Below are 27,433 nucleotides of genomic sequence, written 5' to 3' on the forward strand. Positions count from 1 at the left end.
TGGCTTTCCCCTGTTTAATCTTTGCTGAGATGCTTGATAGCTTTGGTTTCTTTCAATAGTTTGAGTAGTTTTATAGATCTCAGTTGCTGTTTGGAACAAGTTTTCCTTTAGTTCTGTAGCTTATATCAGGGGTTCTCAACCTTTTTCTTTCTTAGGGCCCCCCAAAATACTATAAAAACTCCATGGCCCACTGTGCCACAACAGCTGTTTTTCTCCATATACAAGCCAGGGCCAGCATTAGGCAGTAGCAATTAGGGCAGTTGCCAGGGACCACATGCCACGGGACCCTGCAAAGCTTAGTTGCTCAGGCTTCAGTGTCAGCCCCAGGTGGCAGGGCTCAGGGCGGGGCTTCATCTTTCTGCCCTGGGCCCCAGCAAGTCTAATGCCAGCCTTGCTTGGCAGACCCCCTGAGACCTAGCTCGTGGCTTTCCCAGTGGGTCCTGGACCCCTGGTTGAGAACCACTGGCTTATGTCATAAGTTTTGGAGTAAGAGGAGATTGAAGGGGTCACTTTCCCTGTATTCGGGAGCCACTATAGAGTAGTCTCTGTTGTGGAGAAACCAGGAGCAAGGCCCAAGTCTTGTAAGTGGATGTGTCTGTGCAGCAAGAGGAGTAGGTGTTTTTTAGAGCTTGAATTCAGCAGTTCTCTGAAGTAGGACATAGCTGTTCCTGAAACTCTGACCTTCCTTTATTCTAAACTTTCCAGACAGGATCTTAAGGAAACTTTCATTGACAGTGGTGTGATGTCGGCCATCAAAGAGTGGCTTTCCCCTCTTCCAGATCGGAGTCTACCAGCACTAAAGATACGTGAGGAGCTCTTGAAGATCCTGCAAGAGGTTAGAAGCTGGTGCCTAGCTGTTTGCCTTCGACTGACTTGCACCCTGCATGTTGAATCTGTTCGTTAGTGATGAGTAAGGCTACGTTTTAGTCATGGGTATTTTTAGTAAAAGTCATGGACAGGTCATGGGCAGTACAGGAAAGTTCATGGTCCGTGACCTGTCCATGACTTGTACTATATACCCCTGACTAAAACTTGGGTGTTCTGGGGCAAGGGGTGGCCCAGGACCCCCGCTGCAGTGGGGGAGGAAGGAGAGGGGGAAGGGGGCTGGCAGGCTCCCTACCCAGCCCTGAGACCCCCCAACCCCCCACCCAAACTACTGCTGCTGCTACAGGGGGGTGGGCGCGCAGGCGCGGTAGCCTGAGACTGCCCTAGCAGCAGTTGGTGCGGCTGGCCAGGGGGCTGCCTGAGCAGCTCAGGCAAGCTGCACCGGCTGTTGCACTTCCCTGACCTCCGTGACAGATTTGCAGCCTTACTGATGAGCCTTTATGAACTTTTAACCCAGAATATACATTTCAGGAAATGGCATGTGCAGGTAGTAGTGAGATGCAGTATGGATGCGGCTATCAACTGACCATAGTGGGAGGCCTAGGGAGGAGCAAACTCAGAAACAAATGTTGAGTTTGCTGTAAGAGATTTTTTCTATCTCGTATAAATGTTGTCTGGCTGAACAAAGCTTGGCATGAGGGCAGCTAGGAAACTTCAGTTCTTTAATCCTGATCACTGTTTTTAATTTTTCCCTTATTTACTCTATTAAACAAGTAATTATGCTAATCCCTGGCCATAAAACTGAGAGAAACAACCCACAGAGAGATCTTTTTGTCATGATCAACAAACTATTGCTTCAGAGCCAGATTAATATGATCGTGGGTTCTTAACAAAAGAGTATTTTCTTTTAGGAACTTCAGACCACTTTATTTAAGAAACAAAGTTAATATTTGTAAGAAAAATTGTCAGGGTAAGTTAACATGCCAAATGTCGAGAGAAATAAGAACAACAACCTTTAATTGTTTAGAGGTAGATTGCAGTTCCAAGACTGCTGTTTGATTAAAAAAGGTCTCTGGAGTGCTTTTATAGCTATGATGACAATAGCAAGTTAGTAACAAAATATATACTCTGCTTTCAGTTTTGTATAGGTAACTATTGGGCTTAGTTTTATTACTATCTGGCACCAATAAGATCAGATCATTCCTGGTTTACTGAATATCTTTCTGTCCTCCAGCTGCCTAGTGTGAGCCAAGAGACCCTGAAGCACAGTGGAATTGGGCGAGCTGTGATGTACCTCTACAAGCACCCCAAGGAGTCAAGACCCAACAAGGACATGGCAGGGAAGCTAATCAGTACGTAAATCTCCCCCTACGACACCATGTCTGCTCATGGAGGTCTTATTTTAGCGTTTAACCTCTGTTTCCTCCACACACTGATTTTATCTTCTATGTAGAGCAAATTGAACTGGTGATATAAGAGAATCTATATGATTGTAGATTAATATCTATAACATTGCTTTACATGTTCAAATCTCTGACAAGACATTGTGTTACATTTAGTCTTTGTTTTTATTATAAAACCTGAAGGACTGTAAGTTATAGTCTGTATGGAGCAGAACAGGTATACCTTATCTTTAAGGCTAAGATTTTGCCACAGCGGTCACAGAAGTCACAGAATCCATGACTCCCAAAGACCTCCATGACTTCAGCCCCGGCAGCTGGGAGCTGCATGGTCCTGCCACCTCCCACAGTGGCAAGGAGCTGTGAGGCAACCCCGCCACCTGTGGCAGCGCACTTCTCCGCACCTCTCCGCCCAGCAGGGCTTGGGGGACCCCGCACCTCTCCGGCCAGCAGGACAGGGGGGACCCCGCAGCTCCCAGCCACCTCGCAGCTGCCAAGGCCCTTCCCATTTTATCATGGATATTTTTAGTAAGTCAGGGACAGGTCACCGTTTCTGTGCATTTTTCTTTATTGCCCAGGACCTGTCTGACTTTTTCACTAGAAGTATCCATGACAAAATCTTAGACTTAATTATCTGAAACCACATCTGCTATGACGCGTTGTAATTCCTTGACACTCATGACACTAAATACTTTTTCCAAAGCCCTCTAGATGGGCAAGAACTCACTTTATAATCAGATAGGTTGGGTTTCAGAAGTCACTTTGTTCTGACATATATGAGACACTAAAAGTGGTTAAAACCCTATTTGTTAAAAAGACAAGCAGCACAAACACTTGCCTTAAGGTGTTGCAAATTGCATTTAGACCCATTGAACTTCCCTGTAGGTAAAACATAGGTGCCCAGTGATACTGTTTCTGCATTGAAATGTTTCTTTTTACAGATGAATGGTCTCGACCCATCTTTGGCCTTACCTCAAACTACAAAGGAATGACAAGGGAGGAAAGGGAGCAGAGGGATTTGGAACAGATGCCTCAGCGAAGGCGATTGAGCAGGTAGGAGTTGTAAATATGGATGGGCAAAAAGAATGTTGTGAATCTGAGACTCTGTTTAGGAAATCTGACCAATATGGTAGATCAGATAACTTGCTAGATGAAGTGTTAGGGGAAACCTGCAGGCTTCCTCTAAGCCAGGGTGGCAACCTGTGGCTCCAGAGCCACATGTGGCTCTTCAGAAGTTAATATGTGGCTCCTTGTATACGCACCGACTCCAGGGCTGGAGCTACAGGTGCCAACTTTCCAATGTGGCAGGGGGGTGCTCAATGCTTAACCCCTTGCTCTGCCATAGGTCCTGCCCCCACTCCACCCCTTCCCATGCCCTCGCTCCTCCTCCTTCTCCCCCCTCCCCCCCAGCCTCCTGCATGCCACAAAACAGCTGATCGGGAGGTGCGGGGAGGGAGGGAGAGGGAAGTGCTGATCGGCGGGGTTGATGTGGGGCTGCTGACTTACTATTGTGGCTCTTTGGCAATGTACATTGGTAAATTCTGACTCATTCTCAGGCTCAGGTTGGCCACCCCTGCTCTAAGCAATCCTTCCCCCTTAGTAGATTGCTGTTGTCTTTACCCTTGTCCAATTTAAAATGTGTTGCAAGATTTTCTACACTGGATAATGAACAGAGGTTTTCCTTTCTAAGTTTGGGGCCCTCCTGACTGTTCTCTCAGCATGAAGCCCCATGTGTGACAGTAGTCAAGTTGCTGTTATTTTAATCTATCCAGAAAATCTACTCCTTTTCTCAGACAGACGTGATAATCGTTCTGTTGCTGCTATCACAACCAGGAATCCCATGCAGGTTAATTCCTGTAATGTGTTGCTATAGCACTCTTTACTTGAAATTCACCAAGTGGTTGCTCTGGTTCCTTGAGAGTAGCAGTGGTGTTGGTTATGCCTGCTCTCCATGATCTAGACTGAGTGCCAGCATGCCAAAGAGTATGGTTGAAGGACTTAGTATTGGTAAATATTGCTATTCATAATCTTGGCTCTAAGAAGTTGAGTAATTGCTTCTTGCTTTGCCATCATCTGGCAGTTGGGTCAGCCTAAGTTACAAGCCACCACTTGTTTTTGCAGACTTACTCTTGTTTATGGTTTTGGCCTCCTCCTTTGTTCTGCAAACTTTTTGTATCTGTGAAGACTTTTTTTAAATAGACTTGGTCCCTTTTTATTTGGAGTGAATTTGCCCAAGAGTTATGGGGTTTGCCCTTGTAGCACTCCTTTAGGTTGGTTTGTGTTCTGTTTGAGCTGTTGGATCTTATTTTAATTGTGGGGGGCGGGGGGAGTTATTTTATTGTATAGTTCATAGATACATCTCCAGAGCAACCTCAAATATTTTGAATACATGGGGGAGAGGCTGATATGATAGGTGGTCTTTGTCCTATGGAGGAAACCCTGTATTTGTCTGCAGCTGTAACATTCTGCTTTGTCTGTACAGTTCTGGCGGTCAGACCCCTCGCAGAGACCTGGAGAAGGTGTTAACAGGAGAAGAAAAGTAAGTTCTCTCTCTTGTTTTTTTTTTTTGGGGGGGGGGGGCAGCATCCTAGCAATGATGACAAGACTATCTGTAGACTCTTCAGTGCAGCTGTTTGTTTTGTAATGGAAATGCAGATGCTTGAAGTGGTGTTGCTTTGTGTTTTTAAAGGTGACAGAAAATACAGTTGATTGTATATCTCTCTGTGTGAGAGTGATCTGTTTAACATATATACTTTCTTTTGTTCCCGCAGAGCTCTTAGACCTGGTGATCCTGGATTTTGTGCTCGTGCAAGGGTTCCAATGCCCTCCAACAAGGATTATGTGGTCAGACCCAAGTGGAATGTAGAAATGGAATCTTCCAGGGTAAGCCACAAAGCAAAGGGAAGAAATTAGTCTCTTATGCTGATTCTGTATCTAGAAACTCTGTGGTTAAGACTGAGAATCAATTGATCCTTTAATCACTGCTATATTATTTCAGGTGCCATTGGTCCTTGTGCACCACTTTACTGTTAAACATCTATTGTAGTCTAAGGGACCATAAGTGCTGGTCATAGGTGGACTCTCTAAATCCTATTAAATGGTTCCTTATCTCATATAACATCAAATGAAAATCAATAACTGACAGAGAGGAACAAGCTATTTATATTCAGGTTAAGGCTGTGACTGCAAACCCATTGCTCTAGACCATCTTGCAGTCAATGTCTCTTACTATAACACCTCTTACTCCCTCCCAAGTTTTAGTATCTTGGCCCTCCTGTTGGTTTTCCCAGAGCTATGAGGAATCAAACACTTGGTAAGTATTAACATTCTGCCACTAAATGAGGCCCATGAATTCCACCTTGGTTCATCCATTTATCTTGTACAGGTTAATTCATAGAGATGTCAGTGTCTTCATATGGCAAATCAAATGTAAGAGGAAGGAGAGATCATTAAATTCTGCTGTCATCATTTTTCCTTCCTTTCATTAATTGAGATGTTGTTCTAGCCTGGGACTGTTAAAAAAGGTATTAGTCGCTTGGAAAAGCACAAGAGACGATTTGCTGAACAGAAACGACTCAGCAACGTGCATCGGGCCATCAAATTCAGCATTGAAGGCAACAGGATGCCCCTATAGCCCTGACACTCTGCCTTCCCCAAGTTTTAGAGGTATCTTTTAAGGGAGGTATGAACAGTGCATGTGCTCCAGTTGGCAGTCTGCACATCCAATGGAAGTAGTGTGAATTCACTAACCTGCACATAGGAAGCTCGTCTCTTTTAATCTCTGTAATGTCTGAACTGTGACCTACAATTGTGCAAATTGATGCAGAAAATAATCTGATGTAGCATATAACTTCTGCCATGATCCTGCCATTACAATTTCCACATGCCCTGATGGCAGGTATTATTTAAAATACCTGCCTACAAAAATACCTTTGGTAGGCATCTAAATAAAAAGGAACCAACCTTTGAGTAATCTGAGATGAGCAGGTGTGGCATTATAAAACATGTTCATGTTTTAATTAGAGCCTCCAATTTAATTTAAACAGTTACTGAGGAAATGACACAGAACTAGCATTTTTAGCCCTTACTTTAGTACCTCATTGCTACTCCATAATAACCTCTGTGGCTGAGTTTTTAGTAGTGTGAACAAGATCCAAAAGAAGAAACCCTTCAACCCTTTTTGGCCTCCCAAGTTATTTGTGTTGCAAGGCCTTAAGGAGTAAGTGACAGTATAAGGCAAAAAAATCTTCTGAGGACTGGGCGAAGACTGATCCTCTGCTGAGAATCTGTGGTGGAGAGAGAACAACCAGTAAATATTAACCAGAATTTCTTTTGACAACTTAGTTTCTATATTCCAGTTCTTTGAGCAGGAATGGCAGAAATTGGTGGCTAGAAAAGATAGTGCAAATAATGCTGGAATAGCCCTGCCATTCTTGAGCTTCCGATTTCACTTTTTAAAAAATTATTGTAGAAAATAAATGAAAAAGCAGAGAAGCCCTGCATGTAATTCCAGTCGGGAATCGGTTTTCTCTCTCTATTGTGGATAGAATGTCTTTCTGGATCTAGGAGTTGGAGAGCTGCTACCCTACTAATAGTCCGAACCTGATTATGGACTGAATAGCATTTGGATTCCCAGCGAGTAAAAGCTGAGCTTCTGAAGAGATGTTTCTATCAGATCTCCCAAACCCTTTTCTTTTCCTGAGTCTCCATAATTTTTTATTACTGCACGTTGTGTTGTGATACATTCTGAATACTCATCCCTTCCAGGAAATCTTGCTTATTGACTGGAAGGGCCTTGCTGTTGTACAGTGCCTTTATAGTCTGTTTGTGCAAAATAACTTACCTGCTGCTGCATCCCAGCCTTACGGTTGCAAATAGTCAAAATAGAGAAATGAAATGCAAGCACACTTGTAATAGTAATACTTTGTGGTCAGTTTTTCTCAGGCATTTTTTCTCCTTTTCAGTTACATTTCCCAGTATTCTCCAGTCTTGTTGGTGCCTATTACAGTGATCTGTAGAATCACCAATTATCACCAAGTGTGGTCATGTCCTCACATCAGCCACCACCAGGAAACCTGCAGTTTATGAAGCTGTGATGAAATGTACTTCTGGCACTAGATCAGCTTTTCTCAAATGCGGTCACCAGGGGCTTTTCTTGCGGCCACAGTCTCCTGGGTGGTGGGTGATAGGGGGCAAAGCAGCAGCCTCTCCCCCAGGGTCGCCAGCAGGGATTGGTCCCTGCCCCCTTCTGGAGCCAGGTGACCAGTGTGAGTTTCCCCACCTTCCTGGGGGTGGTGGGGCTTGGGCTTCAGCCCTGGGGTGGTGGGTGGGCAGCAGGTTCTGTCTCCCAGCCACAGGGCTTTGGGCTCTGGCCCCAGGCTCACCCTGACGTTGCCCCAAGTTCCCGCTGCCTCCTCCAGCCCCCACTCGTGCAGTGGGGCTCCAGACCTGGACTCTCCTCCCCATTGCCCTGACCCCCACTGCCTCCTCCACCCCCAATCCAGGCCCACCTGCCTCCTTACCTACCTCCCCATCCAGGATTTAATTTGTCCCCCAGCTTGCTGGGGATGAGTAAGTCTGCTGTGAAAAGTGATATTAACAAATACACAGATATCACTTTTCACAAAGGCAGACTTACTAGCTAGAAAGTCTTAAAACAAACAAAAAAAGCAAAACAGGCAAAGCACCTTATTTGTGTTTCTATTCTGTTTAGGTCCAGTAAGGAATAGAAACCCTACATAAATAGATTACAATGATTTGGACATGTATATGTGCATATTTATTTGTTTTTCCTAAAGTTAATAAAGTATTTTAGGAAAAATTGTCAGAGCGGCCACCAGCAAGAGTTGGTGGCCACACTCTGAGGCCACCTAAGATTTTGTTGTGAGAACCTCTGCACTAGATTGTTTAATGCAGTTTTTAAGAACTATTCTAAATTGTGCATTTAGCTAGCATGTGGACAATGAAGTGGCCACTTTACTTTCCTTATTCTGAAAGCTTTTATTGTGTGCTGTGTGTGTTTGCAGTGCACATACTTGTGGGATTCCTCTGTCCCAAAAAATCTTTTGGAATTTTTCTGGAACTTTATCAGACCCCTCATTACAGGGCAACAGGTGCTGGAAGACTTAAGAATGCATGCTTCATCTTTCTTGAAGCTCTGGGTTTTCTTGTTTTTTTAAGTGGTAACTAAGTTTTTAAATTATTTTTTTAGTACCAAGGCACCTCTAAGAAAGGGGTAAGTCGACTGGACAAACAGATGCGGAAGTTCACAGATATCAGGAAAAAAAGCAGATCAGCCCACGCAGTGAAAATCAGTATTGAAGGCAATAAGATGCCATTGTGACCCTTCACAGAATACTCTGTGATCTCTGCTGAGAGATCTGCACCCACAGACTCTTTGGAGACCTTGAAATTTTTTAACAAATTGTTTTTTTAGTGTATCTTTAAATTGTTTGTTCAGCTTCTGATATAAAATGTTGTCTGAGGATTGTGAATCCTGGAACTTTTTCCTCCTGACTGTATTTAAATTTGTTCTGTTGTGTCCTTTGTACAGATCAAATACTTGTGTACTGCTGCCCACTTTAGACAATAAAATATCCGTCTGTTTTTTGGGGGGTGTCTGTTGATTGGTCAAAGGGGTGGGGTGAGGGGACATCCAGGCCAAGGCAGTAAATACCTAGGAACAAGCAGTAATTGTGAATTCTGTTCATACCATCTTGCTCTTCCATTTTTTCCTTTAGTTTAGTTTAATTACCTACTCTGCCTTTGGAGAGCTGTAGCTGTCTCCCCCTAGTAATTTTTCATCACATGGTTTAGACCCCAAGAAGATGAGACTTGTGTGCAGGTCTAAACATTTGGAGCTTTGTAGAGCTGAAACTGCCAGTGACTCAAATGATTGGTTGACCTAAGATTGCACAGCATTTAAAAATCGCTAGTCATCACTGATAAAAGATGAAGGCAAAATCTTTAAGGGTGAATGATACAGAGCAAATGGCTGCAGTTGATGAGCAGTGAAGTACGATGTCATCTTAACGAAAGAAAATTGGCCTTAGTTCGGTTACTTTTGTGGTCTTAAAACCTGAGGTATAAGGGTGAATCTTTAGGAGAGCAAGTGTGCTCAATATTTTCTTTACTAAATGGCCCATAAAACCCTTAGATGATCATGCTGCTATTTCTTCTTTGCGGCAAAAAAACTAGAGTGGACTTGTGTACCTCAATCTCTGAAGCTGTTCTTGGTGTCTGCAGAACTGGGGCTGAGAGAGAGAGAGGGTTCTGGTCCCTGCAGGAGGTTTGGAGTTCAGTGAGAAAACAATGATCTTTCCAAGTAAGCACATAAAAATCTCTGTGGATACACAGTGAGTTTCCTGAGGCAGGAGTTTGGTTGCCTTTTGTATGGAGAAAACACTTAGCATGCTGTGGCTTCTGTTGGAAAAAATGAGATCCTGGCCACTGGATGCTTTCTCTTCAAGTTTGTTCCCTCTGAAACTGAGCTTGGCCCATGGGCATAAAAAATAAAGGAAGGCCTGATGTGAGAAGTAGCAGGTACCTGACAATGTCACAGAAGCAAACCCATGGACTCTGATCTAGAGCCTATTATTTGAATTTGAGTTGTAGGCTGTTGCATTGACTTGCATGGCTTTCTGTACAGTCTGTTCAACTACATCCTTCTTATGGGATGCTGAAAATAGATTTAGTTTAAAAATTCCTTGGAAAAAGGTGCAGCCAAATTCCATTTCTGCTACATAAGTGTATGCAACTCTATGGAAACCCATGAAGTTGCACGGTTTGTGTCAGGGCTAAATTTGGCCCTTATGTGTTGGAACTTCCTTTTTCAACTGCTGGGATTTTTCCTGTGTCATTGATGCATGAGTTTTTTGCCAGTACTTTAGGCGTATTTGCTTCATGGTTGAATGAAGCAGTCTGTTACTACCCACATAGGGGAGGGTTGAAATTTAAAATTGCAGATTGTACGTACTTCCACTTAACTGGCCCAAGAGTTGATTGCCTTTCCTGCAATGAACAGACTTTCATGGGTATTAAATAATCTTTAAAGTTGCATTTGATTCTCCCCTGAGCAAGTGACAATTAGAGGTTGAATGCTTTGAGGAGTGTGGGCGAAGGGACACAGATTTCTATTAATTTGTACTCCTATTTTTGTAACTCTGAAAATTGAATAGTAAATTTGAATGTTTGGTTTCATAAGGCCTTAAAAAAAATTAAAGGAGGAAGGAATTCTTCTCCATCACCTTCAAATACTGCACAAGGGTGCTGTTTGAGGATATTTGAACCCAAGGACACAGGAGTGTGAAGTTAAGTTCTTTAACATACTGTGGTAACATTCCTGCTGGGTGAGAGGAGATTTCAGAATTAACAATCTTCTTCTAAAGTAATGTTTTGTTTCACCTGTATTTTTATGTGATTTATGTGGAACGCTGTGACAATTTTTTAAAAGAAATCCTGAAAGCTAAACTCCTGCTGAGGGAGGGCTGACTTGGTCCTCTTTCCCCCTGCCCCCTTTGGCTTTTAGACTGTTAGAAAAGTTGTTTCTCATAGCATTACTGGGTTTTCCAAGGTTGTTCACCACTATTTCATGTCTGACAGCAAAATCAATTGTGTACAGCATGTACATTTTCACAATAAAAGAGCTCATCTGGTTTTTTTACCTCATCTCCTGCTCCCACAAGTCTATCAGACTCACTCAGAAAACCACTAATCTTGCATCAGCTGCTGCAAACAACCATCTAACTTGAATGTTACACCCTATAGAATCATAGAATGATCCATTGTCTAGGGGTAGAGTGCCTTTCGCTATGGTGCTAGTGCCACTTTTTTCCCTTTCTTACATTGTTTTTGCTAGAATGTGTAAAAGGGAAATACCAACAGTGAAAGCTGGCTCCAGGATATGTTCTGTTTTTGATCCATTGTAGGTAACTGCTGCTGGACAGTAGTTTAGAGTCTAATGTGCTTAAATGCCTTGCAAGAAATATCAAAGGACATCACATGAGCAGTAAGATGATTAAACCTGCTTTACTGCATGTTGTTAGTTTGAATAATTGCTACTACTGGGAATTCTAAGTTTTCCACTACCGTAGTTACTATATGCATCTGAAGAAGTGAGCTGTAGCTCACGAAAGCTTATGCTCTAATAAATTGGTTAGTCTCTAAGGTGCCACAAGTCCTCCTTTTCTTTTTGCGAATACAGACTAACACGGCTGTTACTCTGAAATATATTCTGTTTGTTCCTCTCCCTTCTTACTGGGTTAAACGTCCAGGCCTTTGCTACATAAAAAGTTTCAACTCCCTTTAGAATAAAATGGCAATTTAAAGTTTTTCACTTTATTTTCCTGATTACCATAAAGCTAACATGATATTAATATGGTTCCTTCACTCAAACTCCACTTCTGTCTTATCATTTGACAACTTGATGAATTCTGAAGCCTCCACATTGCAGATAACAATCATACTGTAAAGTGATTAACTCAGCTACACCACTGTCAACATAGTGAACTGTCCTGAGTCTTTTAACAGTTAATGTACTTTGAGTGGAATAGCTGGAGAACAAAGTTATTTCCTTCCATGGCAAAATAAAGACAACACAATCCCTAAAGCTGTTAAACACTCCACTTTGAGCTATTACCAGCAGGAGAGTGAGTTTGTGTGTGTATGGGGGAATGTGAGAAAACCTGGATTTGTGCTGGAAATGGCCCACCTTAATTATGCACATTGTAGGGAGAATGGTTACTTTGGATGAGCTATTACCAGCAGGATAGTGAGTTTGTGTGTGTGGTTTTTGGGCGGGGAGTGAGGGGGTGAGAGAACCTGGATTTGTGCAGGAAATGGCCCAACTTTATTATCATGCACATTGTGTAAAGAGTTGTCACTTTGGATGGGCTATCACCAGCAGGAGAGTGAATTTGTGTGGGGGGGTGGAGGGTGAGAAAACCTGGATTTGTGCTGGAAATGGCCCACCTGATGATCACTTTAGATAAGCTATTACCAGCAGGACAGTGGGGTGGGAGGAGGTATTGTTTCATATTCTCTGTGTATAAATAAAGTCTGCTGCAGTTTCCACGGCATGCATCCGATGAAGTGAGCTGTAGCTCACGAAAGCTCATGCTCAAATAAATTGGTTAGTCTCTAAGGTGCCACAAGTACTCCTTTTCTTTTTGCGAATACAGACTAACACGGCTGTTACTCTGAAACCTCCACTTTCAACGTTTCTAGGGCAGTGGTTTGTATTACAAAAGTCTCAGGAGCAGCAAATACTGTATTACATTTATTAGGAGAACAAGGAATACTGAATAGACTATATTTAGCTTCATATTGAATAAACTACATTTTTTAAGTTAAAGCTATTGTAAAATTTCCAGTTTTATTACTGGTAGCATTTCTGATGTTTTAGAAATGGTCCTCATTAGAATGAAGGTAAAAATCCTCCTGCATCAGCTAGATTTTCAACCAACTCCTTTATCCATGGTACATAGTTGGCTACCCGCGTATATGCACCATATTTCCTTTCTTCAGCACAGCCCTCACCCCAACTGACTATCCCTAGCAGGTACCAAGTGTTGTGGTAAGAGACAGCAAAGGGGCCTCCGCTGTCTCCTTTACAGGCATCCTGGGCTTTGGCAGCATAGCCTGCACAGAACATGTTATCTGTAATGAGCTTCGCTGTTGACTGCCTACACGTTTCCATGCTTACTATGGGCAGCTTGACTTTCATGAGGAAGCGTGTTCCAGGACCCCTGTGATGTGTGGAACCCCATCCACTCACCATCCCCCTAGTCCCTTCCACAGTCAGCAGGGTTGCCAGGTTAGGATTGGGAAGGCAAATGGGGAGTACATACTCATTAAATACAACATCGCTGCTCAAGTAGAGCAAAGCAATGTCACCATTATAGTTATCTGAGTCATAGTGTGGATGTATCCAGCTCTGTTGCACTTTGATCTTTTGTTCTTTCACTTCTCTCTGGTGTTTGTCAAAGTCTCCTGCAATTGAAAACAAAGATGTTAAAGAATTCTAAATCCCTTGTGTAAGAGTTTCATGGGGGGAGCAGCTATGGTAGTAGATTAATGCTTTAGCCTCCCAAATTAAATCAAAATAGGTTACAACACCCATGAACCTAAATATGGAGGTTACAGTCTAAAGCCAGCATTGCTACCACTTTATAATTTGGCATGACGAGATCTATGACCAGCAGAGGGTCGGGGGCACTATCTGAAATTGTTTAGTGTGAGAGTTTATTGGGTCTGTACTACCATGCTTATGAAGAATTTAGATGCATTTTAAAACACCCACCATAATTTAACAACAGGCTCAAAGCTGGTTGGAACTAGAACTAGCTGGTTTATTAGAATGAACACTGGACCTTTTGTTAATTTGCATGGAGACACAAGCCTGCTCAAAGTAGATAATGAAAGTCACGTGTCCTTTGAAATTTCACATCTCATTTTATGTCTACTTGTGTATAGATAGATAAAGAGAAGAGGATACTGATTAAAGTTTTCAGTGCTGCAGGTATTCACAGTAACCAGTTTCCTCTCCAAGAAAACATTATTCCAATTCAAGAGGGAAGAAAAACTCACTAGCCTTAGTATGGTGGCTTGACTCTTCAGAGGGATACAGGGCTCTTCTAATTAGGAATTTTCATGACTCCTAATACAACCAGTAGTGGATTTATCCATATAACATGCTGTAAGGGAGGGAAGTACTATCCTCATTTTATATAGGAAGAATTGAGGCACAGCATAGATTAAGTCAGGGGTTCTCAAACTTCATTGCACTGTGACCCCCAACAAAAATTACTACACGACCCCAGGACGGGGGACTGAAGCCTGAGCCCACTCTGCCCTGGGTGGGGGGAGGGGAGGTGCAAAGCCAAAGCCCAAGGGCTCCAGCCCCAGGCAGGGGGCCTGTAACCTGAGCCCCACCACCTAGGGCTGAAACCCTTCGGCTTTGGCCCCAGGCCCCAGCAAGTCTAAGCCAGCCCTGGCAACTCAATTAAAACAGGGCCACGACCCACTCTGGGGTCCCGACCCACAGTTTGAGAACCACTGGATTAAGTGACTTGCCCAAGAAGTCTTTGGCGAAGCTGGGAATTAAACCCAAGTCTCACCTGTCACAGTCCAGTGCCTCACCTACAGAACTACTTTCTTCCTCATCATCCAGTTCACCCATTCCTGCTGAAGGGAATTAGAATCCTGCATACAGTTGCTAAGTAAGTTCTGCTGATTTGGTGAGGCAGATGTGACTTGTTACTTCCACTATGATAGAACATAAGAGAAACTAGGATGTTCTGCTCAGAGGGAACTAGGTGCACACACTAGAAGGTCGTGCAGGAAACCCTACGAACAGCCAAACTTGGGCTGAGATTTGTTTTATCAGTGACTCTGGTAACCACAGGCTTGCCCTGTCAGCTAACTGCGGAAACCTGAAGCTGAAAGTAACTCAGTTCCTGCTAGCCGGTTCTATTACCATGGTCACAGCAGAGCCTGCGTTTGCAGGGCTGGGAGTTGGAAAAAAAAATCTTTCTATTTATAAACTGAGCAGTGAGAGTCAAGGAACTGGAACACCCCCGATGCCTTTCTAGTCACTTTTCAGAGCAGACTCATGCTTTCATAGCGCCTCCGGGAGCGTGGAGACTTTTCCAGTTCACTCACCTATCGTAACATGATGTGGTTTAACAATCTCAAGGCAGTGGGCAGCAGTGACGACCCAGCGGCTGCTGATTAAACTCCCTCCACAGAAACCATAACCCCTGCTATTTCGGACAAATACCTACAGTGAAAAAACAAGAGCAAGAGCACACTCAACAGGACTTATTTCAATGTACTGTAGTAGTTCCCTAGAAACTACTACTAACTTTATGATGCAGAGGATGAAAATGATTAGGGCTAAATCCCAAATACTACACAGGTGTTCAGAATTAATCAGTGTGATGTCACTAGGGATGATGTGTCTAAGGAGTGTAATTATGGAAAGTGATAAGATTGTAAGAACAGAGCAGAATAATCAACAGACCAGGATAGAAATTCAAGCAGAAGGCGATAACCAAAGTGGAAATGTCAGTCTTGGAAAACAAATCTAATGTGAGCTCCAGTACTGGCTGCAAAGCTTTGGAAGATGCTAGAACAAAAGAAAGCAAGGTCAGTGCCAAGAGACTATAATATCCAAACAGTGCCAAGTTTAAAAAATGCTGAATATGAAGCTGCACAAGAAGAGCAAAAGTTAAGGGCCAAGACAAGAAACAGAAGTATTAGAAATAATGAAGAGGAACTGATCCTGAGCACCCGCAATTTTAGGTCAGTGGGAATTGGAGCCACCGAGCCAGCATCTCTCAGGTCTCCAGATTTATAAAGTTGTGCAAAACCACACACAAAAAAAGGGCAAGGAAAAATGATATTGGACTTCAGGATGAGCTATAAAGGGTAAAAGTGGGAGGGGCAAGGGGGCGGATATCTCCCCAGGTCCCTCTTTTTAATATTAGATGTTCAGGTATTGTCTACCCTGAATGGAGTGCTGGCTTTGCTAAAGACTCAACACCATAAACCCTTTAAGCTGAGAAAGATCAAAACACACATTCCCTGAAATTGTTAATAAGGCCTTCACCAAAGCTAAGGGAAACCAGATTTGATATTCCTCATATTTTTAAAGTTAAAATTAAAGAGGTGATGGGGAAGAAATGACTTTTTGGTGGGAAAAACAACAAACTTTCATGCCCTTTTTAAATACAGTATTGTAAAGAAATAAAAAAGGGAACAAGCTATAAAATAAAGCGGTACTACACATTAAAGGCATAGCTATATGTGAACAAGATTAAAGATTAGCATTAAACCTGAATGTTTGGTATTTCATGACTTTTGTGAGCTTGATGCTTATAAATTTTAGCCCTGATTCTGAACTCTTTTACAGTGCTTTGGAACAGAAGTAATGTCACACAAGTCACTGGAGTTACATCTTACGTCTGTGTAAAAGAGCCGAGACTCAGGCCCGGTTATTGTACTGTTAAAATATAAAGTAAAATGTAAACACAAAAGTGGCAAAGGACAATGAAGCAAGGGATAGCACTACCTTGGATTCTGTATTAGACCTAGGAGGGAAATTATTCACAAAAGGGTCAAAAGAAAGCAAAGGTACAATATTGTAAAGATAGACCACTACAATAATGGTGTGCATTCAGAAAAAGGAAAATACGCTGCAGCTCACTAAATATAGAGCAGTCAATTGAGTGTTAATAGCAGAAAAAAATCTTTAGCCATCAACTAACGAAGGGAGTACAGCCTTTCTGGACTTCCCGCATTGATTTAGATGCAACTTTTCATTCATGGATCAATGAGCCATCATATATTACTTTATTTTGCTGGAATTTTCAAAGAAGCCTAAGAGAGTTAGGCAACCTTAAGCCCATGAGAGAGTCTGAAGTCAATTTTCATTGGATTTAATGGGAGCTGGAGGAAGCCCTTAGATGAGAGTAGAAGGAAGTATGTTAAATCACATGTACCTAACTAATCAAGAGGTACTTCAGCTTGATAAAGTGAGTGAAGAGATCAGGTTGGCAGTAGAAAGGTGGACAAGGAAATACTAAATGAAACGCTTCATCTATTTGTAACGTACCGCCAGACACCTTCAAAGGGAAACCCTCTTGACTAATCTATTGCTCTGAAAATAATAAGGGATCCAGAAGAACTTCAGATGACATTGTCGTCTTGCCAAAAACACCTGAAAGTTCTAGAAGCAGTGAACACTGCTCAGTAAAATAAGAAATACAGATGAAGAACAAATATGGAGAAGGCCAAACTCATTTTAATTACAAATATGGCCAAAATCACAATGGATAGGAAAGGCTTGGGAGTCTTGCTCCCTGGGCTAAATGCCACATGCTGTTATAAGATAGGAAAATGAAATAAAGAGAAGCATCATGAGTGAATATAAAGTTCTGTGAAAAACTCAGTATCTAAAAAGTAAGTGCCTTTTCTGCTGATGAGAGACGATGATCCTATTAGATGATCCTATTAGGCAGGATGCATGGAGCAGAAACACAGCCACATACCAAGCAGATGATGTAGAAGTTAAAATCTGAACATTGATTCATGAGAATATTTGCCCCTGACCATTGGGTAAGTAAGTAAACAAAGGTGAAGGACATGTTGGAGACTGAAGACGATTGGTTGGCTGTACTGCAAGAAGAGGAGCTATAAGAGAGACTATATTTAGGATCCCATGTACACTAATGAATGAGGTAACTACAGTGTGGGCCACCAGAAAAGAAGCTGCGGAGATACACTGAGGATCTACGCAGTTCTGTTTGGCCATGAACAGGGATACTTGGCAAAACCTTGATGAGGTCCTGGCTGGGGCACAGAGTGAGCACCGATAAGGGAAGGAGATGTGGTGTTAATGACTCAATATGCAAGAGAAATGTTACCTGCCAGGGACAGTGGCCACGATGGCAGAAAGATCCCCCAGTGATCCTGGTATCATCATGCTCTGCAGTTTGGTAGACTTTTGTCCAGCTGTGTAGATCTCCATCTGTCAGGTTTCCTTCAGCTTCAGTTTGATTGAGGCCATCATGCACATTCTGCCCATCCGCCGACCCATTGAGCCCAGGGGCACCCTGCTTTGCTGTTTCATTGAGTTTGGGGGTGCCCTCCTCTGTCATCTGGTTGAGCCCATGGGTGCCCCCCTCTGCTGACCCATTGAGCCTGGGGGCCTCCCACTCTGTTGACCCATTGAGCTGGGGGGCACCCCCCTCCACCAACTCATGGAGCCTGGGGGCGCCCCCCTCTGCTGACTCATTGAGTTTGGGGATGCCCCCCTCTGCCATCCGGTTGAGCCCAGGAGTGCCCCCCTCTGCTGACTCATTGAGTCTGGGGGTGGCCCTCTCTGCCATCCCGTTGAGCTTGAGGGTGCCCCCCTCCACCGACTCATTGAGCCCAGGGGCGTCCCCCTCTGCCGACTCATTGAGCCCGGGGGCACCCCTCTTCACCTTCCCGTTGAGCCTGGGGGCTCGCCCCTCTGCCATCCCAGTGAGCCCAGGGACAACTTCCTCCAAAGCATGCATGGATCTTTTAATCAGCCCACAGGGAAACTGAGCTGAAAAATAAGAAAAACAGCCTTTGGGTTTCAGTGTCAAGTTTTGATCCCTAAGCTAATTCTGCTCCTCTTCAGCTGTCTGAAGATGAACCATTGACCACCCATTAATCCTTCCCATCATCCAAATGCACGTGAAGAGACGTACAATGGGTATCAACTCCTGATAGATCATACACATTGCCTCCACTGGTTCCTAGGCTCTAGGAACCCTGTTACTCATGCCAAGTGCTTTTACTCATTGTACTGTGAGCGGCTGTGTCTGGCACTTCCCCAAGCTCCCTGTCTGGCCACTGAGTCAGTGGTGTTCTCCCTGCACTACATGGCACAGTGCGGAGTAATCTCCTTTTCCTTTGCCCAGGAATACCTCCTTGCTGAGGTAATGTTGGCAGAGCCTGAAAGTCAAAGGGGGATATTTGGGCTTTGAGATCAGGGTTTGCCTTCAGTAAAGGGAGTGGAATGAACAGAGTGGAGAAAAAGCCAGATTTTCCAGGCTTGCTGGTGTTTCCATGGGTAAATGAGTATACTTCAATTCTACATCACAGCAACCAGTTTTTCCCATAGATTCATTGGTGCATGTGACAGTTCAAGGGCAAGTGGGCAACCCAGTGAAGAGGGAAGGGCAGTGGCTGTAAACCTGTCCTGCTCTTCAGTCTAAGTAACTCAGAGTCCCGGAGCCATTACCTGATTGCGTACACCTCTTTCCATCATCACCCAGGACATAACCCTCTGCACAGGAGCACACCACACGAAGGGAGTGTGCGGTATCTTGGCAATACTGCCAGCAGCCGCCATTCTTGTACCAGCATTCAAACTTCTCTGCAGGGGAAAGACATTGAAGCACTTCGCTTATTGTTAGCTTTGTTAGTCTCTAAGGTGCCACAAGGACGCCTCGTTGTTTTTGCTGATACAGACTAACACGGCTACCGCTCTGAAACTTCACTTATTTTGAGGAAAAGGCCCAGTAGCACATCAGCGTCTCGGCAGCAGGGCTGTAACAAACACATGGAGCCGACGGCAGAGAAGAAATACAGCTCTACGCTATTAGATCTACTGGCAGGAGGGGGCGGTGGGACAGAAGAAAAACCACACCCCACAATTAAACTGAACGGCCAAGATGTGTGTGTGATTTTGACACACACTGTCTTAACCCTTTCCCTCCCCTTGCCTGTTTATTATTGTATTACAGTAACACCTAGACACTGCAAGAGGATTGGGGCCTCACTGTGCTAGGTGTTATCCTGACAGAGTGAGAGGCAGGGCCGGATTAACGCAGGGGCTTTAGGGGCTGCAGCTCAGGGCCTCAGGCTGAGGTGGGCCCCGTGGGCCAGATATGGCCCGCTGCTTCTTTTCATCTGGCCTGTGGCAAGTCTCCACGCCGCAGGCCGGACACCGGTCCCTGAGCCTCGGTGCGCCCCCCTGGGGCTGAAGCCGCAAGCACCAGGTCAGCAATGTACCCCTGTGGCCCCTAGGCAAGGGGCGTTCAGGGAATCTCTGCGCGCTGCCCCCAGCAGCAGCTTCGCAGCTCCCATTCACACTGCCCTGAAGAGCTTACAGTACTATCTATCTCCCTTCTGCGGTGAATGTGTAAGCGCCTGGGGGCAGGGAGCAGGCCTTCACTTGTTTCTGGGAGGTGCTGAACATATTGGTGCATGTTATAAACATAGAGATAAGGACAGCTGTACTGAATTGCTTTACCTGTAAGGGGTTAAGAAGCTCAAATAACCTGGTTGGCAACTGACCAGAAGGACCAATAAGGAAAGAAGATACTTTTAAATCTGGACAGAGAGAGAAGCCAAGCAGGGACATTGTCTCCTGAAAACATACCTCTGCCACCATGTCAGGGTTCCCTCCCCACTTTGAACTCTGGGGTACAGATGTGGGGACCCTCATGAAAGACCCCTAAGCTTATATTCTACCAGTTTAGGTTAAAAACTTCCCCAAGGCACAAATTCCTTCCCTTGTCCTTGAACAGTATCGCTGCCACCACCAAGTGATTCACACAAAAATTCAGGAAAGGGTCATTTGGAGTCCCTATTCCCCCGAACCCCTTCACCTCCTTTCCAGGGGAGACTTGAGAATAATATACCAAACAATTGCCTTTAATTTAAGTACAGACCAGACCCTTTATCTTTTGATTTTAGTGCCCTATCAGGTTCTTAAAAGAAGAACTTTATTATAAAGAAAAAAGTAAAAGAATCACACCTGCAAAATCAGGATGGAAGGTAACTTTACAGGGTAATAAAAATTAAAACACGGAGGACTCCCCTCTGGACTCAACTTCACAGTTACAAAAAACAGGAATAAAACTGCTCTTAGCATAGGGAAAATTTACAAGCTAAAACAAAAGATAATCTAACGCATTTCCTTGCCTCACTTACAATTTCTGTAATTTTTAGATGAATTATTCCAGGTATGTTTTAAGGAGATGTTGTCACTGCTTGACTTGTCTCTCCATCCAGAGAGGGAACAAAACAAAGAGAGCACAAACACAACCTCCCACCCCCTCACCCTGATTTAAAAGTATTTGCTTTCCTTATTGGCCCTTCTGGTCAGGTGCCAACCAGGTTATTTGAGCTTCTTAATCCCTTACAGGTAAAGTGATTCAGTACAGCTGCCCTTATCTCTATGTTTATGACAATTCACTTGAAAAGATAATACATAATAGCAACGTAGCTGTAATGAGATGCATTTGGCAAATGTAAGTTCATTGGGGAGATCATTATGGACAAAGAAAGAGTCACTCGTAATTTTTCTTAGTTCCCACTTCTAGTTATTCTGGGCAGTAATTTCCTGCCATGTTCTTTCTTGCAGACTGTAGATGGTGTTTCAGAGGGGAAGGAATCAGAAGTTTTTTGTTTTTTTTTAAAGGCAACAGTGCCACCATTTTGTTCGCAAATGGTTCACGTAACAGGAACTTCGCACATGTTGGTATTGTACACTGAACTTTGGCTAGCGTGTCTGATACATTTGATGAAGCTGATTACTAAGATACCGGAGCCCCGGTGCATGCAGCTCTGTGATACAGCATGTGTTTCTGTGGTATTAGGGCACCGGAGGAGCTGTGTATCAATCAGACCAATGGAGTTAATATTAATGTCTTCGTTATAGGTGAAATTCAGCCCTGCACAGATAGCCAGCACAAGGACCTAGGGTGAATTTCACCCTTCATCCTTTCTTCAGTAGAATGCCTATGTGCATTTCCACACTCACCTATTTCACACTTCTTTCCTCCGAACAGTGGGGGACAGATACAGAAATAATCGTAGTGTTTCTGTTTGCAGATGCCACCGTTCTTACAGGGATTCTCTTTGCAGGGATTTAAATCTGTTTGGAAGAAGAGACGCACATTGTGCTACCTTGTCACATACAGTTCCGTGACTTAGCAAAGGCCTGGCATGAGGAAGCGGACACACATTCTGTCTGGGTCGTCTCTCCACACTGACTTGTGGCAACTAACAGCAGTGTAGGAAACAGGTAAAAAAATCTCCCCCGGTCCTACCTTTGTAATCAAACCAAAACTCCATCTGCAAGAAATAATCACAAGAGAGGAAAACATTAGTTAATAGGGCAAGACACATTACCTACTGACTTTAGGAAATAATGGTTCTTGTAGCATTTTTCCTTAACTAATCTATATTGTGGCTGTGGGTTCACCCTTAGCTGCTGAGAGCGCCTCTTTCGCTAGCCAGTTAACCGCTGGGCCAAAGTGACAGTTAACTGGTTAAACTAGTAGCTAACCAGGTAGCGAGTGACAGATTATTTTTCTTGCTTTTGCTTTGGAAAATACCACATAGAAAGGCATAAGGATTTTTCCAAAGATTTTCCTTTTTTATCTTGCCAGTAGCCGAGAGTCCTAATTCCTGTGTTCAGAGACTGAAACTTCTGATCTTCTAGCCCGGGACCCCAGACTGGCAGCAGCATGCCATTAAAAATCCTGCCCGCCCCGTCCTGCTCTTCTCCGCCCCCCCGCCTTGCAGGCAAGCTCCCCCCTCCCCAGCCTCTTCCACCAATGTGCTGGGTTCCTGCCCTTCCTCCTCTCCCTCCCTGCCTCAGATCAGCTGATGGCCCTTGCAAGGGAGCAGGAGCCGCAGCCCAGGGAGAAGGCGGAGAAGAGTGGGGATGTGGTCTTGGGGGAGGGGGGTGGAATCAGGGCATATCCCCTCCAGCCACCTGCCGTGAGCCACTCTGGGCAGGGGGCTGGGAGCACCCCCATGACCCTAGCCCACACCCCCAGCCCTCTGCCCTGACTCCTGCACCCCCCCACAACCCCAGCCCTGACTCCAGCACCCCCACACATACCCAGCCCCCCCACACCCAGTGCCCTGACTCCTGCACCCCCCTCACATGCCCTCAGCCCTAACTCCTGCATCCTCCTCACACACCCACAGCCCCCTGCCCTCACTCTTGCACCCGCCACATTCCCACCCCCATCCTGAGCACCAAACGGGAGCTTCTGCACCCCGCCCCCACATTCCCACCTGCACCCCTTGCACCAAATGGGAGCTGCCCAGGTAAGCACTCCACACCCAAACCTCCTGCCCCAACCCTGAGCCCACTCCCTCATTCTAGCTGCTGGCCAGACCCGACACCCCAACCCCCAGCCTGCTCCTTCACCCCCAGTCCTGTTCTCAGTGCACTCCCACCCTCAGCTCAGTGCAGAGAGAGAGAGGAAGAGAATGGGCTAGAACCAGGGAGAAGGTAGGTACCCGCTCTATGTGGGCAGGGCCAGGATCCCAGACGGCAGCAGGCTGAGTGGGGCCACTCAGCCCACTGCCGGTCTGGGGTCCTGGCCGCCGGCCCCTCTCAGCCTGCTGCCGGTCCGGGGTTCTGGCTGCCTGCCCCTTGCCAGCCAGAGTCCTGGCTGCAGGCCTCACTCAGCCCGCTGCCGGCCTAGGTGAACAGAACCCCAGGCTGGGAGCGGTCTGAGCGGGCCAGCGGCGTAAGATCAGCATTTTAATTTAATTTTAAATGAAGATTCTTAAACATTTTGAAAACCTTGTTTACTTTACAAACGACAATAGTTTAGTTATATAATATGTAGACTTATAGAGAGAGACCTTCTAAAAACGTTAAAACATATTACTGGCACGCGAAACCTTAAATTAAAGTGAATAAACGAAGACTCGGCACACCACTTCTGAAAGGTTGCCGACCCCTGTTCCAGTCTCTTAATTTATCATCTGGGGCTCTCAAATAAGATTCTATTAAAGAGTTTAACAGGTAACCACCCAGTCAGCTGGTTGAAAATAATTGTACTTCTCTTTGTTAAGTGCTAGCTTGCCCATTTCTGGTCTTGACAGAGCCTGTACCTCCTTTATATTATTTCCTATATCTGGGGTGGTGAGGCCTCCCCAACCCCCCACATCTGAAATAAGCTGGTGGGATCTCCAGAATCAGCAAGGACAGTGTTGACATTGGCTAAGATTTTCAAAGTTGATTCGTAGTTTTGAGTACCCAACCTCAGGCGCTTTAAAGGGACCCAATGTCCTGACAATGCTCCACATCCACCCACTGAGAATCATCCTTCAACACGTCTCAAGTGGGACATCCAAAAAATCACCTGTTGCCTTTGAAAATCTTGATTTCCTTCATGGCATGCTTCAGTAGCACTGAATTACTCAACCAGCCTTCTTGGCACCTTATTCGATGCTTTGCAATTCATCTGAAACCTTGAGTAAAAACTCATGTTCCTTAGAAATGGAGGAATAGGACGTCATAGCCTGTCTGTGCTCTCTTGTTAAGGTTACATAAATTTCTGGGTTGTTTGTTTTATGCTTAATTACATTTTTGGAATTAGAGAATAATAATGATCAAAATCATAAATTTTTTCTTCCACTAGCATTCTGGTGGCCTTTGGTCTTGTGGGTTATCATATGTAGGACCCTACCAAATTCACGGCCATGGAAAATGTGTCACGGACCATGAAATCTGGTCTCCGACCGTGAAATCTGGTCTTTTGTCTGCTTTTACCCTATAATACACAGATTTCATGGGGGAGACTAGCTTTTCTCAAATTGGGGGTCCTGACCCAAAAGGGAGTTCCGGGGGGATGGTCACAAGATTATTTTATGGGGAATCATGCTGTTGCCACCCTTACTTCTGCGCTGCCTTCAAAGCTGGGTAGCCGGAGAGTGGCGGCTGTTGGCCGGACGCCAAGCTCTGAAGGCAGTGCCCCCTGCCAGCAGCAGCGCACAAGTAAGGATGGCAATACCATACCATGCCACCCACCCTTACTTCTGTGTTGCTGCTGACATCTGGCTGGGGGGGACCGCCCAATCAGTTGGCTGCAGAGCCGCTCCAGGAGCGGCCGACCCTCTCCAGCTGTCCAGCCCTCTGCCCTGACCGTGAGCAGCAGCACAGAAGTAAGGGTAGCAGTTCCACAACCCCCCACAGTAACCTTGCAACCCCCATCCTCAATTCGTTTGTGTGTCAGGACCCCTACAAATTACAACACTGTGAAATTTCAGATTTAAATAGCTGAAATCATTAAGTTTATGAGTTTTAAAATCCCATGACTGTGAAATTGACCAATATGGACCGTGAATTTGGTAGGGCCTAATCATACCTAAGGTAACGATTCAGTCATGGGTATTTTTAGTAAAAGTCATGGACAGAGCACGAGCAATAAACAAAAATTCATGGCCTGTGACCTGTCCATGACATACTATAAATACCCCTGACTAAATCTTAAAGGGGCCGCTGCTAGGGCGTATCTGGGGGGTGGGGGGGCGGAGCCCCAGGGGCCACTGGCAATGGGGGGGTAGGGCCAGCAGCACCAGCTGCCAGGGTCCACTGAGAAACAGCTGCTCTGACTGCCCCAAAGACTGCTGCTCAGGCGACCCCTGGGGCCAGCCGCACCGGCCACTGCTTGGGCATTTCCTGGGGCCAGCCGCCCGGGGCTGCCCAAGCAACGGCTGGCCCTGGGGCCGCCCCAGCAGCGGCTCCAGGGCATCTGGCTAGGGGGCCACCTGAGTGGCTGGCTGTGGGGCTGCTACAGCAGCGGCTGGTGTGGCTGTCCCTGGGGCCACCTGAGCAACTGGCCCCAGAGCCAGCTGCTTGGGCAGCCCTCTGGTCAGTCACACCAGCCGCTGCAGAAGTCACAGAGGTCACGGAAAGTCACAGAATCCGTGGCTTCTGCAACCTCCGTGACAAACACGGAGCCCTACTCATATCAATGAGTCAGAACACTTCCTTGTATCTCCCCACTGATCAGCTATTGCTTGCAGCTTTTTCTGAAGTGAAATGCCTCACTGTTTTCTCCTGCGATTGGAAAATCTCCTTTGCCTCCTCGAAGGAGCAGGTTTCCTCAATGCATTCTCTCTCCAAGTTCCCTGGGTGAATCTCCTCCAGGAACTGGTTAGAGCGTTTACGGATCTTCAGCACCTGGTGTGCTTCTTCTTTTCTCACAAACACTATGAAAACAAAATTGGATCCGACCATTAATGCTGTCACAGGAAGCCAAAGCTTCATTTTTAGGCTAGAGATGAGTAATTTATGCTTTAACTTGGCGAAATAACACAGTGGAGGAGACAACTTTCAAAAAATCAAAACAGACTTAAGGACAACTTTACTCAGATTGTCTATGCCCCAACGTAGAGTCAGTATTCCCCTAGGTGGTGATCAGCTGAATAATATTTCAGTGGATTAAAAGACTACGTCATGTAAAAGGAGCCAGCCTCAAAATTCATGATGTTGGGTTAAAGTTCATTTATTTGTGCTAATGACCAGGCATAGTGTTAGGCAGGTCTCAGTTAATCAAGGATTTACTGTGTCCAAATGAAATAAATAAAATTTATCTAAATATTTTATGTCCAAGATATAAAAACAGAACGTTCAGTCCCTCTGCTGTGTCACCTCAGAGATGAAGCGGAAAACTCGGAAGAAATGAAAGAGAACACCCTGAATATATCTCTCAATAAAGCATACCCATCTTCCCCTGTTCTAATGCTTTTTGGCAGAACATTTCTTCCAGTGTAAAGCAACTTTGGACAAAAAAAAAAAAAGCTTCTGACAGAACATAGCAGTGGAGGAAAGTCTACAATACATCACCTCCACCTGCTTAGCTATTGCTTACAATCGCCTTTGTCGGAGAAAAACACAGTTCTCACTCTCAGGTTGGGTGCAGCAAGTCAGATACACTTTATTTTCTCAAGCAATTGCACAGAGGGAGAGTGCGCACTAGGACACAGGGTTTCCCCCACCTAGGCAGGCCTCGCTAAAGATAAACAATTAGAGGAAGCATTTATACCTTTATTACAGACAATAATGAGCACCAGCTGCATATTGGTTATACGTATTCCTTCATGATATCTTATTTTTCTCACCAATTTCTCTTATAGTCTACATTCTATTCTTATCTACTACGAGGTCACAACAGCCTCTCTCGCAATACTTTTCCCACTCGCTTCGCACAATTCCCGCTTCTAGAAATCTTGCGTTATTAAAGCTAGAGTTAGCCTGACTCCCGCTCATTTCAGAGGCCTGCATCCAAATTCCCTTTATCTACTTCCACACCATTGTGAGAACATCAGGGCCTATAGGCAACACCATAAAAGAAAACCGCTACCACGTGGCTTCCTGCAGCATTGTGAAAAGTTTCCCACCTATCCTTCACTCTCTTCCCATTTTGGCTAAAACATTCTGTACAGACTATCAATCAAATGTCCAACATTTGGTTTGGCATTTCTGAATTTCACAGGGTCTCTTGTCACTCTCCTGTTGAACAGTGGCCCTGGAGAAATGGGGGACCAATATCAGAGGTTGTTACGCAGTTTTCAGTCTCCTATAGCTAAGCAATCGTATCACTGCACCTCTGCTGTGTCAGACAATAATACAATTCCTGTGTAGGTAAATGACTAGCCCTGGAATCCTGGAACCCAACGAAAGAAATTGGATTGTTATTATTAGCTCATCTTAAAAGAAACCCCCCAAACCGTAGGAATCGTAATCAGCAGTTTCACTGGATGAGTGAAAGGGAACTTCCCGCTCACCGAGCCAGGAGGAGCTGTCCAAAGCTTGTCTCAGCTGGGAGTCTCTCTGGGCTAAATTTTCAACCTAGCTGTCTGAAGGTAGCCATTTAAATACAATTTGAAGCACTTAAGTGCTGACGTATGTC

General features: G+C 44.8%; 2 protein-coding genes across 5 annotated transcripts in view; one reads left to right on the forward strand and one right to left on the reverse strand.

The window, feature by feature from the left end:
- The window catches only part of IWS1 (interacts with SUPT6H, CTD assembly factor 1), a 29,404-nt gene extending 20,570 nt beyond the window's left edge, over window positions 1-8,834 (forward strand). For 3 of the 4 annotated variants that reach the window (XM_073360174.1, XM_073360176.1, XM_073360175.1), the window contains 6 exons: window positions 706-835; window positions 2,060-2,177; window positions 3,167-3,278; window positions 4,708-4,764; window positions 4,997-5,108; window positions 8,437-8,834. In XM_073360174.1, coding sequence (XP_073216275.1) covers window positions 706-835; window positions 2,060-2,177; window positions 3,167-3,278; window positions 4,708-4,764; window positions 4,997-5,108; window positions 8,437-8,568 — 661 coding nt within the window. In that variant the 3' untranslated portion in view covers window positions 8,569-8,834. Of the gene's footprint in view, window positions 1-705; window positions 836-2,059; window positions 2,178-3,166; window positions 3,279-4,707; window positions 4,765-4,996; window positions 5,109-5,730 lie in introns of all 4 variants that reach the window. The other variant, XM_073360177.1, reaches the window with a different exon arrangement.
- A 3,777-nt stretch (window positions 8,835-12,611) lies between these two features.
- Window positions 12,612-25,758, reverse strand: LOC140917006 (coagulation factor X-like). The gene is made up of 7 exons (XM_073358902.1): window positions 25,570-25,758; window positions 21,818-21,842; window positions 21,529-21,642; window positions 19,000-19,134; window positions 17,651-18,318; window positions 14,886-15,003; window positions 12,612-13,214 (listed from the first exon to the last, which is right to left on the reverse strand). Exons 1-7 carry the CDS (start codon window positions 25,756-25,758, stop codon window positions 12,640-12,642), a joined length of 1,824 nt encoding a protein of 607 aa, XP_073215003.1. The 3' UTR covers window positions 12,612-12,639.
- Window positions 25,759-27,433: the final 1,675 nt, after the last annotated feature.

The sequence above is a fragment of the Lepidochelys kempii genome, chromosome 9 (assembly GCF_965140265.1).
Source record: "Lepidochelys kempii isolate rLepKem1 chromosome 9, rLepKem1.hap2, whole genome shotgun sequence".
NCBI classification, from domain to species: Eukaryota; Metazoa; Chordata; order Testudines; family Cheloniidae; genus Lepidochelys; species Lepidochelys kempii.

Bases quoted from the DNA above. Each gene is read 5' to 3' on its own strand.
- LOC140917006 (XM_073358902.1), bottom strand. From the start codon at position 25,758: ATGGTCGGATCCAATTTTGTTTTCATAGTGTTTGTGAGAAAAGAAGAA. The intron at 15,004-17,650 runs GTAACATTTCTC...TTTTCACTGTAG, and splicing joins GTGGCCACTGTCCCTGGCAG to GTATTTGTCCGAAATAGCAG. The intron at 13,215-14,885 runs GTGAGTGAACTG...TTTCAATTGCAG, and splicing joins ACCACATCATGTTACGATAG to GAGACTTTGACAAACACCAG.